Here is an 18,934-nt window from a genome sequence, read left to right on the forward strand (position 1 = left end):
AGGAGTTTAAGACTTGTTAAAGGAGAGACTTCAGAATGATGTCTGCTCTGATGTGGAAAACCATGAGTTTGCAACCTACATGGCCTGCAGTCATTTTTATTCGATAACTTCTTTATGCAAGATGCCATATTAAAATTTTTATGCAAGAGATTAGTAGTTGCAGACTTTTCTTCCACAATGTTTGCACAAGCACTGCACTTTTCTACTTCATTCCCTGTTGCAGTTTTATTTCTTTTCTATTGTTCTTTCACCTGCAAGTGGTTAGTACAAGGAAAGTACATGGTTAGGGGTGGGATATGTTCTTGGTCTGATCTAGATGTTACAAATCTTACAGGCGTATAGAAAACACATTTTTACTATATAGCTCAACATACACTGTTTACTGTTATTAGTATCAAAATAATCTCATTAAGGCTCAATTCCATTTTCATATATTCCAACTAGCTTTTTCATTTAAACAAACTCTTTCAAATGTATAAATTTATACATTTAAAAGTAACAATTTTTTCTATTATTAAATATGAAAAATATTTAGTTAAGTTGAGACACCTGAAACCTGACATTCCCTCTGGTTTGTATCACAGAGATTTCTGCAAAGTCTTCTGCAGAAACCATTCAGAAATGGGTGGATATAAACAAACAGCCGGCAACTGGATGAAATTCTAGTTTTATCAGAGTGAAATTTGTGATTGTTATTTCTCATGAATCCAACTGCTTGGCGAGGTAAAGAACACAAGTAGATCAACATAAAACATCCCCTTTATACTACAGCATTACAGCTGCTTTTAAATTTCATATCTAACTATGAAAACTAGGTATTTTCTAAAAACTTATTTCATGATTTACATAAATTGACAATTCCAGTAAAATAAAGTAAACCGTGTAGCTGGATATTGTCTTTCCAGTATATGATAAGATAAGATAAGATAAGATAAGATAAGATAAGATAAAAAAAATAACTTATATGAGGAGTTAATAAACACAGAAATTGATCATGAAATTATTAATCTTGTTTCAACTTTACCTTCATTTTAATCTATACTATACAAATGTAAAATTTTGTAGACTTACATGGTTGTGATGCTGTTCCTGCCAGACATGCACACATCAACAGGCTCATAAGGTGACAATCCAGTACCAGTGCTACTGTTGCAGTTAGTAAAAATCTCCATGTAAGTAGGCAGGTACATCAGTGGTTTCCGTATACCTTAATTATTAAGGTATTAATAGATAAATTCCTGCCAGCTACTATAATCACTTTAATGCAGGTCAGAATAACTTTCTCATGGAAAAACACTGCAGACAACTTGGCACGTAGAAAAAACCAAAGAAAATTAAACTCACAAGTGTCTCATCACTGAAACTCTCCCATTTCTAAATAACATTTAATTTCTGCAGTCTGGTCAAATCCTTCAGAAAACAGCAGCAGCAAAAACACACAGTGTATAACATCATTAGGAGGCAACCTCTCTCTGACACTCGACTCACACTTTTCATGGATCTGGTTTGACTATTAAGGCTGGGATCAACTGCTGTGTTAGTGAGTTCAACGTCAGTTTAAATTTTTCAGCATTTGCTGCAGTTTTTCCAACTGAAGATTTATGCCTCTTGTTTTACAACAAGCATGGACAATTAAATGACAGAGGACCGACTCTTGCAGACAGCAGCATAAACATTACCTTCAATCTAAGTTGCTTTAGCCTCTAACTGTCAAAAGAAAGACTCTTTTCAGGGGCAAGAAAGTTTTGTGATTGAGTGTTGGATTTGGTCTTAATTGAAACCGTATGTGTGGCATGTGGAATTCTGGGTCTTTGGCATGCTCCCAAGAATCCACAGAATGTCAGAGGTTTTTTTTTCTTTTTTCTGCCTCTCTCTCCTCTGCCTCTCTTTTTTCCAATGTGTAGGGGCGTCTTACACCAGCCCCGTGAGTCCTGGTGAAGGCAGCTGAAGGACAGAGAGTGAGTGGTCGAAAGAGAGGAAGACTGGGACTGTGACATCCCGCTGCTGGACTCTCATTGGAATAATCTAAAATCATCTGTGAACAAATGGTCTGAAAGGGACAAAACAAACAAACAAACAAAAAAAAAACATCTTAGAAGTAAGTCATTTTTTATTTATTTACTGCTTTTTCACCTTTAACACTTTATCTTTCTCTTTGTTCCGACAGTTAACATGCCAATCTCTCGCCAGAACCTTAAAGTTGTCTTGTTGGGCTTCATTTTGGGAACCCTGAATGCATTTCTGAACTCTCTGTACTTTCTGAGTGAAGTGTCTGGCAGATGGCAACAGAGCAGGGTGATGCAGTGCCAGATTCAAGATCTCCTCTGCCCCAGATGTGGCTGTTTACAGAAGCCATTACATACTGTTTCACTTAGCTGTTAACGTCACACATGTGATTAAGGCTCATTTCTACACTTTAATCTCCTGTTCACTTCAGCATGGAAGAAAAAATGTAAATGATGACTCAGGTCACCTCAACGATTAATTTATTTTAATTCTTTAAATGCAAGAAGGTAAATCTCCAATTACACTTTCAGAAACATATCATCCTTAAACATAGTTCTTAAGTTTGATAGATTATTTTACATGTTATTTCTATCTCTATTGTACAGAATGGCTCTGACTTCTAAAGAATTAATGCACTCTGTTTAATAGCCTTGAACCACCCTCACATTTATTTGTTTGCGTTTGCCTGTCTGTTTCAAGAATATTTAGGAAAATCTGCACAACTGTCCCAGTTAAAATTCTGAAGCTTTGAAGTAACAGCTCTTTGTGTCAGTGTGTGCAATCCTGAGTGTTATGTAGGTGTTACGTAGAGCTGGTATGTAGGTATCCTCTTGTGGTATGTGGGTAAACGATGTCCACACAGAGCACTCTTTTCTACCTTGCTCAGGAGTTGAGGATATGCATGAGCTCACAGCTTTGACATTTGAACTGTGTCGCTCAACGACCTGATGGTCGACAGCAGACTGAGGAGAAAGCTTGGATCAATGGAATTATTGTTACATAAAAACCAAGTTGAAGCAGACCCTGGGTTGCTTTTGCTGACTATCTGTATCTGAATTAAAAGTTGCTCTTTGTTTTTAGTAATAATAAGGCCTCCATATCAGCAGGAGCCAGCACAAACATCAGTGCCTTTGTTAGTCAATTATTTCTGGTAGTTCCCTTTGATAAGAAAATACCATAAAGTTAGTTTATCTGCACTTAAAACCAATTTTAGGGCATGTAGGCATGACTGAACTGTATTAAAAGCTGTGTGTAAAAACTCTAAAGCCTAAGAAAATCCTATTTTCAACATGACTATTAAGTGTTTTTCTTTTTTGGTGAACTCATTTAACTTCTAACCAGACTTACATTCAACAAATGTCATGATGTGATAGGACGAAACATTTTTAAATTGCTATGTCTTCAACCAAAAAGATCAATTGTCTGAATTCAACCACATAACTTTTGCAGGCTCACATATTTCTGGAGAACAAAGTGGTTAAACAAACCAAACTAGGGAATACAATGCAAGGAAGACATTTATATGATTATTTTCAAAGTTTCAAACCAAGTTTAAGCATTACATATTTTAAAAAAGCTGAGCTATGCAGTGGAAAAATATATTATTCGGTTATTAAGGAGGCAAATGAAAGTTCATCAGTACTTTTCACTGCTTTTTTTAATAATGTCCAGTTTGGAAATAACTGACACATGATGTATGCAACTTTGCCTGCAGCTTTACCATTAGTGGAGAAAAACATCCATATGTATAAAACGCTCTAGGATTTGACTTCTTCCTCATATACCATTCATCCAGATGGATGGAGTATCACCATCTTACATTTTGCAATCATACCTGCAAATTCACTTAGTCCCACAAAACCGCTGGTCAGTCAGAGATCCTCTATGGCTGTCAGTGGGCTGAAGTAAGCTAATGAATAAAAGGCAAGACATTCTTTTGTTGCCTGACTGGTCTGTGAAAAAGATTGAAGAGGTTAGTTCTGGAGAAAAGTTGTTCGCCCTGCAAAAAGAAACTTTACAGTTAACCCCTGTGCCTTGGTCAGCTCTAGAATATACCAGCTATCAAGCCAGACCCAGTCAATATCCTCATCAACAACCAGTTTCAGAGGAACTTACCTTCCACCTCTACTGGATCACAGTTCATGTGCGTAGGCCACAGCTGCTTTAACCAAAGCTCATGATTGTGATTTTAAAAATGTCACTAGTATTCAAATGTCTAGCAAAGGAACTTATTTGACAAAAAAAATGCCTCAAGAAGTCAGATTTCCCAGCTGTTTAATTAAGGTTTGTTAGCTGGAACCTCAGTGGTTTCCATTCTCCCCACAAAGGTGTCCTAGAAGGTAAACACATAATTTTCTTTAGCTAATAAAACTTTTAAAAGTTTGATCATTTTTTTTCCTTTCAGTTAAGTCAAATTACTGCTGATCAACTTTTGTTGTTAAGAGCAGCAGCAAGAAAGCAAACTTGATGGCAGCCATGTTTGTTTTCCCCCAAACCGAATGTGGAAAAGTAAGAAATATAGAAATATAATAATATTATAATATAATAATATATAGAAATATAATTTCAAGCTTTTTTGGGGTTTGTTTTTCTAACATCGCTAACATTTAGTTTTTCTATGAAATGGACAAAGGAGAACACTGTTTCAGATATTTTCAGACTTTTATTTTTTGTGTGTAAATTTTTATTTACTTCACTGCAAAGTCACATAACTCAACGTTAATGATTTTGGCTTTTAGAAACAATTATGTTTCTGTTATTTATCCTGTTAAAGACACAATATGTAACTTTCCGACTAGAAAACTCTGCGTCTGATGGCACAGTGAGATTTATTATTTAGAGTACTGGAGCAGTTGCTGCCCAGCAGCGTCCCAATACAATGCTGGAGCCGAGTTTCGCACTACGTACTGTGTCACATGCTAGCAAGGGGATATAAATACACCAACCACTTTGAACGTGCACCGTGACAGGGCCATGACACAGATGGGACCGCATCTTCTCTGTCTCCCCTATTTAACCAAGTTCACGCATTATTTTTTCTATTTTTTTTATAAAGAAATGAACGAAAGAACAATAGGGGAACAAGAAGACAAAAGAAGTTGTAGAGAAAAAATTTTAAATTACACAACTTGAACACAAACTGAGCCCAAGAACACACTGATCACCACAAATTGAGGATTCATGTTTCTACAATATGTTGGTGTGGATTTCTTCCTCTGAAGTCCTCTTTGTTGTCATTTTTAAGAAATATACATGTTGGTCAGCTGATATGAGTTCTTTGTTAGAGCAGAATGGAGATATTGTTGCTTATGAAAGAAAGTTAGATAAACATAAACTGTACAGGCGTATACGCAAACATACAGACTGAATTGATCATGAGGAACACGTTATCACTGCGTCTTTGTGACATGTCGTTTCAATTAGCAACCCCTCCCTCCACAACTCGAATGCTGACTGACGTCCTCACTTACAGACCCTAATCACAGACCACAGCAAAGGCTGTAATTTCAAGCCCACATTCAGAGCGCTGGATGAGAGGCACCCAGGGCTTTCTTAGCTTAGCTGTAACTCGACACTGATGTTGTCTGATTGGAAGTGTTTGCAAATCAATGCTTCTGGCAAGAGAAAACCAGCAGCTCCCTCACCAGCTGGGGTGCATGCTGTAATTTGGTATAAATAGAGCCATTTCAGGGAACATCATGCTTAAAATACTGCACTGTTGACTTTGCCTCCCACGTGTGATTGAGCTCTGACCCTGCCCATACCAACACCCCCTCTCATCACCTACCGTCTGAGAGGGATAAGGTTACATGTATCCTGAAGGACTCTGCTTTCCTCCTTGTCATTTCTGTTTGAATTACTTGTCTTACTCTGACTTAAAAAAAACCTCAAGATGATTTAGCTCTAGTGACAGCAACATATTTCATTTTACTTTTTTAATTAAAATACATTTTTCTTTAAGCATTCAACACTCTTATTGTGGACACAGAAAAATCTTGAAAACTAAATAATTACGAAGGAGCTGTAATACAGAAACCCATTAACACACAGCAGTAGTTAGCATCTGAATCCTCCTCTCTGTTTGTACATGTGGCCTTTGTTTTTGTCTCAGTCATTCTCCCTCTCCTGTTTACACGTGGCAGTCTCTCTTTGTTTGTCTGATGCTCATTATCTGTCCTCCCAACTCGTTGTGTCTCAGTTCCTCCATGTCCTCTGTGATTACAGGCTGTCACAGATGTTCCGCATCAAAGAAAAAGTGTCATGAGTTGCTGCAGGCTGCTGCTGGTACAAATGACAAACTCAGCAATGGATGTGTGAACACGATGCATCTGCCTGTATGGACAGCATTTTCTTCTTACTCCCATCTATATTATCTAGCTTTCTTGAATGTTATTCTAAAGACTGAAATCATTAACAGGTTAAATGTACCTGAATACATGAAGTCTAATAACGTTTTAAATTTATAAAGCAACTCAGAAAAAGTAAACTGGGTGTCTGTTACATTATCCTAATGGCTTTTCAAACTTATTAGTAAATAAAATAATGTTTTGTAGTTGAACTGTTTTAACACTAGGGTGTTAAAATGATCATCTTTATTATAACATAACCTAAACATAAACCAAGTATGGTAAATACAGATACTAACTAAGTCTACATCCATCTGTAAAAATAGGCAAATAGTGCCATAGTTTCAGATTCGGACATGCACAAGGCTTTTTTAAAAAATTTATATAGCTTATTCTATCATACATGAACTCCATCAGTCCATCAAAATATAGAACTAAAGATCGACATGAGAAAACAGGTACATTCATGCCGACAAAGAAAGAGTAAGAAAAGGTTTTAGGGTGTTTAGGGGAGATAAAAGTTTAACACTTTGTTTTTATTTAGAGGCTCAACTTGGAGGTGGCATGAACATACAGAATAAAGCTAAACTGATTATTTTTGCAAACTGCAGATGATGCAAAACTACACTATTGGAGATATGTAAGAAAAGTAAAAAACTGTAAATACATAGGTGTAATAGGTTCCTTTCAAGAAAAGCCTGAATAGCCCGAAGAAACTAAAAGTCTGATTTAGCCAGAGTGAAGCCGATGGTGTTCTGCTTTAACAGGGAGGTGGAAAGAAAGAAGTTTCTTGGCTCATGAAGCTGTTTTTCCCAATCTGACAGTGCAGCTATAAAATTCTGAGCCTGGATATTCCATCAAAATGGATCTCTAGTCAAAAATTTGAAGCCATGCTCCTTACATCACAAACACACACAGTCACTGTTGTTGTGCAATATTCACAATTTGCAGTTTAAACCTTTGTCCAAGAAGTTAAACAGATTTTCCAGGTGGGGTTTGACAGATTAAGCAAGCAGGTTTGAAGTTTCTTTCCTCCTTTAGGCTTCCAGATGCCAGCTGGTAGATTAGAAGCACCTGTTTGAATGGGTCTTGTCCTCAGGCTGTCAGCATGTTCTCAGAGCAAATGGAGGGAAACAAGAGTCATTGTATAAGTGTGGAAGGACACAACTGCCATAGTTTTTCTTTTTTCTTTTTTTTCGTGCCACAAAGCTTGACTTGGTGGCATTGTTCAGTGGGTTGAGTGGTCGTCTTGTAGTCTGAAGGTTGTCAGTTCGATTCTTGGCCTTTCAAGCTCATGTCGAAGTGTCCCTGAGCAAGACACTGAGCCCTAAATGGCTCCCGATGGGTCGTAGTTGAGCGTCTTGCATGGCAGCTTCCATCATCAGTGTGTGTGAATGGGTGAATGTGATGTATAATAAAAACGCTTTGGGTATCATTCCAGGTACAGTAAAGCGCTATATAAATACAGACTGTTTACCATTTAATTTAGAATGAGGACATTTTGATGTAGCACATTGTGTGTGATTGTGATGAATTTCCCCGTCCTTAACCTTAACTAGTTAGTTTTCAATTTACAACCCCAATTCCAGAAAAGTTGGGACGTTGAGTAAAATGTAAATAAAAACTTGATATTTAAACTATGACATTTTGCCATTCCATAGAAAATATGAGCTCATTTTGAATTTGAGTGCAGCAACACAACAAAAAAAAAAAAAAAAAAAAAAAAAAAAGAAAAGAAATTGGGAGCAGGGGTGACAAAAGGCTGGAAAACTACAAATGACTGATTTTCTGAATCCAGATTCCTTAGCAGCTTCAGCATATCTGTGAAGGCTCCATCAATTCTAAAAATTGGTTATTGCCACATCTGCTCCCATGCATATTTTAGAAAGACAATGCTAAACCACCATTTTTATAGTGTGTATTAATAAGAAACGTATTTGAATAAAATATAAATAAAACTCATGAATATAAATACTTGAAAGGAATGCTCATAAAATTATAAAAAAAATATATCAAAGAATAAATTAAATAAAATTAGATAAATAAATAGACATTTTAAAATAATAAAAAATCTAACTACAAATCAATTCAAGATTACCTTAAATTGAAAGAACATAGTAGTAAGAATCTGCATTAAATCAGTAAAATATTGAAGCATAATTAACAGTAACAGCATCATCATCATCTTTGAATCATGATGTGAAGGGAAGACGTGGAAGGAATACACCAAGGATGGTTAATTATTGCCTAAAATTCAGAAGGGAAAAACATGTTTTGTTTAAGTTAAGTGGCATTAAAATATTTAAAAAGTATTGAATTCAATGTTTTGATTGACAGATATTGACACATTGACTCCTGAGTATGGAAACGTCCATCCCTGTTATAAACCAAAAATGAATATGTAAACATGTTAATGGGACAAGGCTCTTTGCTCTCCCCACACTGAACCCCTCCAGCATCTATAGATGTGGATATCTTGGCCTATAAATGATGATCAGTCCTTTAATAACAAAGTTATAAAATGCTTTGAGAATAAGTTTTGTTTTGCCACAACAACGATAAACATTGCATTGTACATTGTACTCCTGTTTTAGCCTGTCTCTCCCTGAGGGAAGCAGTTAAAGAGTAAATGACATACCCTATTACACCATGTCATACACGTGTAGGAGTCACTGCTCAGCATGTTTCCTGTATCAGGTTTCCTCATGTCAGGATGCAGTATTCAGACACAATCCAGACTACTTCACGCAGCACATCTCTGTGGGTGAGTCTGACCACTGAGCTTTTACTTTTCAGAATGAGGCAGAACCTTGCTTTAAACCACAGTGTCATGGAGCAATATTCAAAATCTATTGTGTAGACATTAGGATCAAAAGTACATATGTGGAACAGGAGATCCTGAAAAAGACGAAAACATATGTCCCAATGTGCCTTGTTCCCTCTGGCAAAGGAGGATTTTCTTCTGTGGAGATTTACTGTTCAGTAAGAAACTATAATTACATGTACATGTTCATGTGTGTCTGTGTGTATGTGAGGGTGGGGTGGGGGGCTTTCAGCCCTGCTTCTCCTCAGGTTTTACTGCTGTGTGTTTACATGGCTTCACCTGGGTCTGATTGAGAAAAGTGATTTGGATTTCATGCTTCCCAGTAGAAATAAAACATGTGTAAAACTATATTAGAAACTTAGGGGCTGAGTTATGACGAGGGCAAAACTGCTGCGCTATTTAACATTTGCTGCGCAGTTTTGCTCTGGTTATGTTTCTACGATTAGCGCCTGATCTATTAAGACTGCTCCTGTTATCATTTGCGGAGCAAACAGCAGTATTTAAATGAGGATTTAGCGGCGCTGTTTGCTCTGTCATGTAAGGTTCTGGAGAGCAAGGAAACCGCAAACGCAAAATTAACTTTTATCCGATAGAAGTTGAGACAAATAAAGGAGACAAATAAAAATATTGCGGAAGTCGAGGAAAAAAATCTAAATGTCACCAGAAATGCTGCAATATAGTTTCATATTCAAGTTCAATTTATTTATAAGGCACACTAACAACAACCTTTAAGAACCAAGGTATTGTACATATAAAAACATGCAAGGAACAAATAAGAAATAATAAAGGTTTAAAAGCTATAAAGAAATAATAATAATAATAATAATAATAATAATAATAATAATAAAAGACAGGCATGATAAAGTCTTTAAACTTATCCAGCAATTCTAATATTGCAACGCTGGATCGTCTCCACAATCCTCTTCTCTGGCATTCTAAATATATTAATATAATAGAAAAAAATGCATTATCTTAGTCGCCTTTCATGGTGTCTGTGCCTCCTCCTTAAAATTATTACTGCAGCCATTGCGCGTATACTGTTGTGCCAATTAGCATCTGCTTTTCAGAAACGCTATTTAGAGCAAACATAAACACCGCAAACTATTTGCGGGCTACATGAATCCCACTGCTGCGCAAACCAGATTTATTTGCATAGTCTCCTCCCACTAATGTGCACTTTCTGGCCGGAACGCCCATAATGCATATGCAGTAGCTTCAGAAACGCAAAGTGGAGAGCGGCGCAGTTTTGCCAGGATAACTGACGCAGTTCCATGTTTGCGGCTTTGATAGATAAGCTTGGGCCGATTTTAGCGGAGCAAAGCCGTCTGCACCTGTTTTAGTACACGCAAAGCGTTAATAGATCAGGGCCTTAGTGTGAACCAAGAAAATAACAGAAACCCATTTGGATAGTTATGGTGCATATTTGATTACGCCGTGTAGCAATCAGACCCCGAACCAACAGTGCACATTACACACACACACACACACACACACACACACACACACACACACACACACACACACACACACACACACACACACACACACACATCTACTGTCTATAGCTTAATGAAATGATGTGACATAAATTATTTTAGTTCCTTTTTTTTATTTTTAGAGAATAAAAAAAGAATATGTTACACATATGTGTATGTTTTACATGCATATTTTGTACATAATAACAGCACAACTTTGCTTTTTAATATACACTACCGTTCAAAAGTTTGGGGTCACTTCCTGATTGAATCCCATGGCAAAGTGACCCCAAACTTTTGAACGGTAGTGTATCTGATCACATTGAGAAGGTCAAATAAACAGAAAAAATGGCAGAAAAAGAAAAATACAGACAGAACAGATGCAGTAAATAAATTACTGGACACTGCGACTGTGATTATTTTGTGCTATTGTTTGAGTGGTTACTGCTATGTGCCTTCAAATTCTCGTTTAAAGTCCAGTCGATGACCTACACTAAGAATAAATGTAGAGTGCATTTTAACTTGTGGATGCAGGCGCTGACACTGAGCTGTTATTTTAAAGCCAATTAATTCCCTTATTATTTGAAAAAAATAGGCTCAAAAGGCATAGATGACTTAAAGATAAAAGTATATATCCGACATTGTTCTTTGGTTGAAAAAGTAGAGACCAGCCTTCCTGAGGTAACATTTCTGAGTCAGATCCCTCCTTTTTGTTCATGGCCTGATATCTGCAGATGTTTTCAGCTGCGAAGCTATCAGTTTCTCTCAGCCCTGCGAGCCTCCGCTGACTACTTCCTCTCCTACAAGGCCTCGTGAAACCCCAACTGTTGATGCTGCTGTGTGTTTGCATGTGCATGTGTGAGACAGAGGTAAGGAATAGCGCCAGCTAAACCTGTGTGTTGACTTTGCAGGCTTTCCCAGGCTGCAGGACCTGGTGGTGCACCACCACTGCTCTGTGTGCTCAGCCTGTCACTCCCAAGAAATTCAGATCATTTGTACAAACAGAAAAACCTGGGAAAACAAAATAAAATCCCCATGCTGTTTGCAGTGTGCAAGCATTCAGCAGGAAGACTTGGCACTGAGTTCTCAGAGAATGCATGAGTGTTATTGTAGAGCCGACCATTGTGAGTTTTCATATTCTAGCTTGAATTGTTTTGCCTGCAAATGCCTCCAAAAAGTTTGGAAACTTATCAGTTTATCTTCATTGTATTTGAATGAAATATGCATTTATCTTTCTGTGAGTTTGTGGGTTTCTGAGGGGAGTATCTGTTTTTGACCACTTCCTGAACTTGCCTGGAGGGACCTGATATTTATGGGGAGCAGACCCCTCCCCCCTTCCAAAAACAGAAATTCAATTCAGTAGTTGTTCCATAAGAACATCCTGCTCCTAGTGGATACAGTAGACTCTGCTTACTTTTTTTGTCTTTTGTGTTTGCTTTTGTTCTTTCCGTTAAATAACTATTGTCATTGGTTCATGTGGTGCTTCAGACAAATCTCTGACTATATCTGGACAGAGACGTTATTCTAAGTGGGAAGCTGATGCTTTAGATATTGTGTTAAATGTAAAAAAGAACATGCCATAATTCCCACTGGTAGAAGTAGCATTTGCCACCACATTCAGGAACATTTACCACATGCGGTTTCTGTTTTTATATTTGATCCTTGCTGAGAATGTAACAGCCACATGGTTTCATAGCAGTTTACAAAACATTAATGACATGTAACCTATTTAGTCGTGCTCTTTTTGTTCGTGTTGATAAGCAGGAATGTTAAATTCCAGACGGAAGGCTGGCAGTGGAATAAAAACCTAAACCTTTAGCTAGAAGACTTGGATTTTGTCTTATCCAGAACTTTTAAGAATTCATGTTGCTGTGTTTGTACCCTTTACTTTTGCTTTGGTCAGTTTGAGGAACCAAAACAACAACTAGTTTTAGGCTTTAAATCTACTAACAAAAGAGCCTTCAAGAGAATTCATATAAGCCTGTGTGATGTCATTTTTATCACCATTACCAGTCTGTGAGGATCCATTACAGTAGATCCCTCCTTGTGCTTTCAGACAGACAATGTACTGGTTCAGTCTCAGAACTTTGGTGCTTCCTGATGAACCAACCCGAGTTCATCCCAGTTGAACTACAACCAAAGTGGGAGGACTTTAATCTTAAGAGTAAAGTCTAAGAGTAAAGACTTTACCTAATACTTGAGTAATTAGAATGGTAAATTGCATTAATTTTCTGCATGTGAAGACCAGAGGTGGGAGGTGGTATTTTGGCTTCAGTTGTGGCTGCTGCAGTGGCCCATGTTACCTGGTTTGCTGGTTCATGACCCGTCATGCTGCTGCTCAAAAGATGGACATGTCGCACCACTAGCTCCACTTTTCCCCAAGTCTTTTTACTATCCCAGCTTTTCTTTTTTACTTTTATTAGCATATTGATTATTTGCTCTGCCGTTCGGGTGAATCCAGCCTTTACCCATTTTCTTTTTAGTTCCAGTTGGGAACTTTTCAGGTTCCATGTTTTGGTCTAAACGGGCCAGCTGGTTCAAAGTTTGGGAAACGGCACAAAGCCCTTCAGTGGCTTACTGCCACCCAAACACTGGCTGCCTGGGCCAGGGATATTGCTTGGATTACTCTCCATTCAGAGAAACAGACTAAGAAAATGAGGAGTTCAGGAGCAATACTGATGCTAAACTTGAGGAGTGGCTGAAGGAGATTAACACCTTATTTATGCACTTCAGACTAATTAAAAGAATATGCTTGGAAAGGGTCAGCACAATCTTATACTACTGTTTTTTGGGGTCAACTAAATAAATATGCACGTATGTCTGCAGCAGGGCTCAAATTGCATAGGGTTTTTTTGGGGGAACCTTTTTTCTAGCATGCATCATGACCTCACAAGTCACAAGTCACAAGTCACATGCATATGCGTATTGTATTAGTGCATGGCAGCGCAGTCAAAAACAGGGTTACTGCCAAAAATATTGTGCCATTGAATGCAGCTGATACAAACAGAAATATCTCTTAAAGGGACACAAATTTCTTTTAACAACCACAAAAAGCAGCAATTGAAGTGTTTGCTGTTTGGATGCCTCTGAAATACACAACAAACAAACAATGCTGCTGTCTATGGCGATAAAAAAAACAGAACGTATCACCTGCGTCATTCAGAAAATTTAATGTATTAAACTAAACACAAACACTGACAAATGACTTATCATTTAAGAAACATCAGCATCCTTATGGAAAATAAAAATATATTAATCCTGGAAGTGGAGTATTTTTGAGCTCCCCCTTAAGAATCTCAGGTAAATGTTTTTATTGTACTCATCAAGCTTTCAGAGGAGCCAAGATCCCCTTAATGCAAACTTAGTCTGGAGAGTCCTGAACATGGAAGAGATGAGATTTCCACCCTCTTCTGAGTGCAAAGGCCCTTTATGGTCCCAGTTTTCAGCAAAGATGGAAGAAAAGCAGCAGGAACAAAGAAAAACTAGAGCTTTTCATCCAACCAAGTCATTACAGCAACACCTTACACCAGTTGGTTAATTTGTTTTTCAGTTTACTTGGAAGAATACTGAAAAAATCATCAGCAGAGTTTGATTTGTAAAACATCCATGTGATGAGCTTTCAATGTTAATTGGGCCTTTTACACCATGACAGATGAGGGAAGACTTCTACTGTCAAAACACAGTATATGAAGCCAGTCTTTTGTCATTAGATGTAAAACTTATAGTCTGGAGTTAAAGCTCAGGGTTGGAACCTGATATAAAACTCAATCATTGCTCTGTGTCGCATCATCTCCCTGCTGTTCCAAACTGGTAAAATCATGCTGTGTACCTTCTCTATTTGGACTTTGGATTCTTTTACAGAACAACTTGTAACACTTACCGGTTGATGTTTGATGAGAGATGCTCCACAGGACACATTAAAATGAGTAAAAAAAAAAAAAGCTCTACCTTAGTGGGCGTTGTTTTGATTAGTTTCTACACTTTTTCCTTGGGTTTATTTTTTGTTCCTGTTCTGAAAGCTTTTAGAGGTGTCAGTAGTTTATTTTCACATATGTGACCCTGAAGAAGTGGTCTTTACTCTGGTGTAGACTTTCATGAAGGTTAGATGTCTCGAAGAGTAGGAGATCAGAGATTAGATTTTTTCCCTTCAGTTCATGCTGGTAAAATGTCAGAATTACCAAACAAATGTACTCTAAATATTTTCTTTCACTTACAGTGTGGAAGGTCCAGTGAGTCTGGATAGTAATAATGAAATATTTGTCTACTTTAATGTAACCTCTATCTGTTTTAAAAGTTAAATCCCTAAACAGCATCTTTGCTCTCCCTTCATCCCCATCTTGACCTACTCACACTCAGCCCTTCACTTCCTCTCACTCTCTCCTGGATTTCTCTGAACCTCCATCTACGTGTTTACCCTGGATTCCTTGTAGCGGTTTGCCAGTGCGAGCTAAGCACTCCTCAAAGATGGATCCACCTTACCTGGCCAACATGGTTACAGTTGAGAGCAGACTTTACCTCAGACTGGTGTTATTCAAACCAGAGCTGGGCTGTTGGTGTCTGCCAGTTTGCTAGGTTGAAAGGTTGTTTGTAGCAGTGAAAGGGCTGACATACTGTTCCTGGAAGGAGACCTTATTTCCATGATTTCATTTGAGTTGGAAAATAATAATAATAATAAAATAAAACCCTTTGCAACATGACTTAATCGTTGTTTTCTGTAAGCTTCAACGTGTGCAATGACAGGTGGCAAGAAGTCAAACCTACAGTAAGTGTCTGATTTGCTGTTGTACAGGTGGGAAAACTCATATGACCCAGATCTTCCATTTTTACCCCCATTAAACCCTATGAGCAAAAAATGACCATAACTACAGTTTGTAAATCTGGTCTTTGTGTGTGTCTCTACTTTGAACATCTTCATACTTAAATCAGTGCAGCTTACATGATTTTATTAGCTCAGAAATACAATAATATAAATAAAATCAATAAATATTTGGAAGAGCAAAGGTAAAAAGTCCTTCACGAATCTGACATGAGTAAGTTTTTCCTGCTGTGCTCCTGTAAGAGGAGATTCAGGAGGGAACAGAGCTGAGCTGTCAACATGTGCCTCTCCAGTGTTGTTGATGATCCATGTTACTGCTGCAGAGGCCAGAAGACCAGCTGTTATCTTCATACAGGTATGGACAACACAGCTGGGACCAGAGGATCCAACTGCACAGCACCAGATACTCAGGAAATTTGTCTAGATTTCTTTGTTGAATGCTGCTTACTCAACGTTTAATGAACTATTAGAGAATTTAAACAATGCCTTGTATCACACAGAGGAACTTAAATGGCTTATCATTGTTTTCTCAAGACCCATGCTTGCCGAGTTTTTGTTTCCTGGATTTGAATTTCTAGCAGCACAGTTGTATTTTAAGTCTGATTTTTATCCAAGTTTCTGCAGTAAGATGATAAACCCAGAGCTGTGGTTGTTTAAGTACTTCACCATGTAAGTCCATGTAGCAAAATGACACAATATCTGTTATGGAAATGCAAACAACCCTTAGGTGAAGGTTTGTACGTGCAGCAAATAGTGTTAAGATCATGGGAAAAAATAAAATGAACTAAAACTCTTGTGCTGGACTGCTTTAGATGTCATAGGTGTTCTAAAGCTGAAAGTAGTTGCTTTATGAGTTTCTGGCATTCTTTTTGTAACTTTCACTCCTGTCATATGACATCAAATTACAAGTGGTAAATGATATTAAATACAAATTATGTGGAATGTAGACACACTGTACACCAAATGGCTGTGGAAATGATACTATAATGATAATGTATTAGATTCAGTTAGGGCTGCATGGTGGTGTAGTGGTTACTACCTCACAGCAAGGTCCTTGGCTGGGGTCTTTCTGAGTGGAGTTTGCATGTTCTCCCTGTATATGTATGGGCTCTCTCTGGGTACTTTGGCTTCTTTCCACAATCCAAACATGCTGCTTATGATGATTGGCATTTTTAAAAATTCTCTGAGTGTGAATGGTTGTTTCTCTGTGTTGGCCCTGCAATGGAAGTCTCTGCTTCTTGCCTTGTGATTGCTGAGATAGACTCCACCCTCCTGCGACCCTGCAGGGGGCTATCTTGGGTGGATAGATTATTATATCTATATAATAATCTGTCCATCCAATATCCAAGAAGCAGATATTTTGATCAGCTTTGATCAAAAGTCCAAAATTAAGTAGAGATATTGTCTGGGTGTTGCATATATCTGTTGTTTTTTTTGTTTTTTTTTAATCAGCAATGTTTCATTAGCAAGATATTTTAAATTGAAAGCATTGTAGACTGGCTGATAGCTGATAAACGGTCATGGAAAATGTATGCTATTTGCAGTAAATTAGGCTAAAGCACGCAAACACACCGATATGGTCCTCTGAGAGCCTCGAAATGTGGAAGTAAAGGTCAGTTCTCCTCCCTTATACAATACAGGCAGTCTTTACATGAATGTTCTACAGTTCATGGTAAACATATTTTTTACTTCCAAATGCACACAAGCCATCAGGTATTTATGTTTCATTAGCAATGAAAAGGTACGAGGAATTAAATCTGGTAAAGGCGTCTCAGTAGGAAATGGTTTTAATGAAAGGCTGCAGGAAAAGTCAGAATGTAATTAGAGTCACAAAATGCAAAGACTGTCCCCGCTGGCTTTGTAAGATAAGATGGGGTTTGCTTTCACAATTTATTTGTCAACATTTTGCTCTGAATTTAAGAAATATAAATATATAAAATATCTAAAAAAAAAAAAAAAGAAAAATTATGCAGAAAATTTTGCTTCAAGGTTGTAATTGTAAAGCTGTATTCACACCACGGGCGCAAACATTTTCCTTTGTTCAACCACTTTTTGGACCATCGTTGTACATGAAAGGACAGGGACTGGATGAAACTGGTTTCTCTCTGCTTTGGGACTGAGTGGTCAGATGGAGGTGGCTTGTTGGCGCTGCATCTGTCCAGCTGAAGTCATGTCTATGACTCAGTGTCTCAGGGTCTCTTTTTTCTCCTTCGTTCATTCATTTGTCAATTCATCATTTCCTCCCACAGTAAGCAGGCATTATGTAAAATAGTAAAAAATTCTATTGCACATAAACCGAAGCTTTGCTGGCTCCTTTGGTTGATACCGAGACGTCACTTTAGTGGGAATTTAATTAGCTTTTTTTTTTTCTCAGAGTGATAAAGAACCTTGTAAATGGAAATTCCATTGTAAGGCAGCAATTATTGTGTCTTTTACTGAGTGAAATTAAAAACATTCTTCCAAATAAACTTCTCCTAAACAAATGTTTGGTTCCCATGAATACAGAGTGGTAAATAAAAATGAAATGTGTAGGCAGTGTACTGGGCTTTTTTCCCCTTCAGTTTTAACCATCTGGTCACGCAACATGAAACCTTCTGTCAGACATTGCGTAACCTGCTGTTTCCACCTTTTTCTTTTAGGCTGAAAGTCTGCCTCTTCGCATGTATTTGGGATGAAGCACCTGTTGGACATTCACTTCTTCCTGCTCAGCCTCCTTCACCTGTTAGGAGCCGTCACATCACAAGTCAACCCAGGTGTGTGCTGTCAGCCTCTGTAGGCTGCAATGAGTTAATGCTCAAGAGTTTGTGAATACTTTTAAATGATTTCTGGGTGTTTTTTTTTTTTTTTTTTAAGATTTACTGCTTCAGCCCAGCAGTCCAACTGCAATTGATTCAGATTTGGGATAAGTGGTGCTTTGTGAGAGCCATATGGTCCCCCTCACTCTGGTTTGGCTTCTTTGATCTCAGCATGCACGCCTTTCTCCAGCTCTGCCCCCTCCATTTGGGTGGTTTTTGTGATGTCAATTAAAAGGGAGCAGTGCATCTTTTATAAGGAAGTAGAGTTGCAACATTTACAAGGAAAAGAATCAAATAGAAACTAAAGTGAGTGTTCCAGTTGTTGCTGAAACAGCTGAAAAGCAGATATTTGCCAATAAAAACCTTGAGCTGGCTGGTGTTTATGATTTCAGTGTCAAAGCCTCTGTCAGTGGGCTGAGGTTTCTTTATTGTTGAAACAATAGTGACTGATATACTCAGATCTAAAGAGTGATGATTGATAACTTAAAACTGAGTTAACAGGGCACACTAACTCTTCTCTGTCAAGCGGCATTAGAGGAGAAACAAAGTTTCAGCAGAAAAATAAGTGCCTCATCACTTCTGCATCCGTTGGCCCAACTCCACCCCACTATATATTTATATTACATTTTTAAACCAAGAGACTGAAACCTTTTGAGAGAAGCTGTTTTCTA

General features: G+C 37.8%; 1 protein-coding gene across 4 annotated transcripts in view; it reads left to right on the forward strand.

The window, feature by feature from the left end:
* The first annotated feature begins 1,919 nt into the window (after positions 1-1,919).
* The window catches only part of ddr2a (discoidin domain receptor tyrosine kinase 2a), a 36,735-nt gene continuing 19,720 nt past the window's right edge, over positions 1,920-18,934 (forward strand). For 2 of the 4 annotated variants that reach the window (XM_042007273.1, XM_042007276.1), the window contains exons 1-2: positions 1,921-2,098; positions 18,108-18,221. In XM_042007273.1, the coding sequence (XP_041863207.1) occupies positions 18,140-18,221 (82 nt within the window). In that variant the 5' untranslated portion in view covers positions 1,921-2,098; positions 18,108-18,139. Of the gene's footprint in view, positions 2,099-11,449; positions 11,522-18,107; positions 18,222-18,934 lie in introns of those variants that run through there. The other 2 variants (XM_042007275.1, XM_042007274.1) reach the window with 2 other exon arrangements.

The sequence above is a fragment of the Melanotaenia boesemani genome, chromosome 14 (assembly GCF_017639745.1).
Source record: "Melanotaenia boesemani isolate fMelBoe1 chromosome 14, fMelBoe1.pri, whole genome shotgun sequence".
NCBI lineage: Eukaryota > Metazoa > Chordata > Actinopteri > Atheriniformes > Melanotaeniidae > Melanotaenia > Melanotaenia boesemani.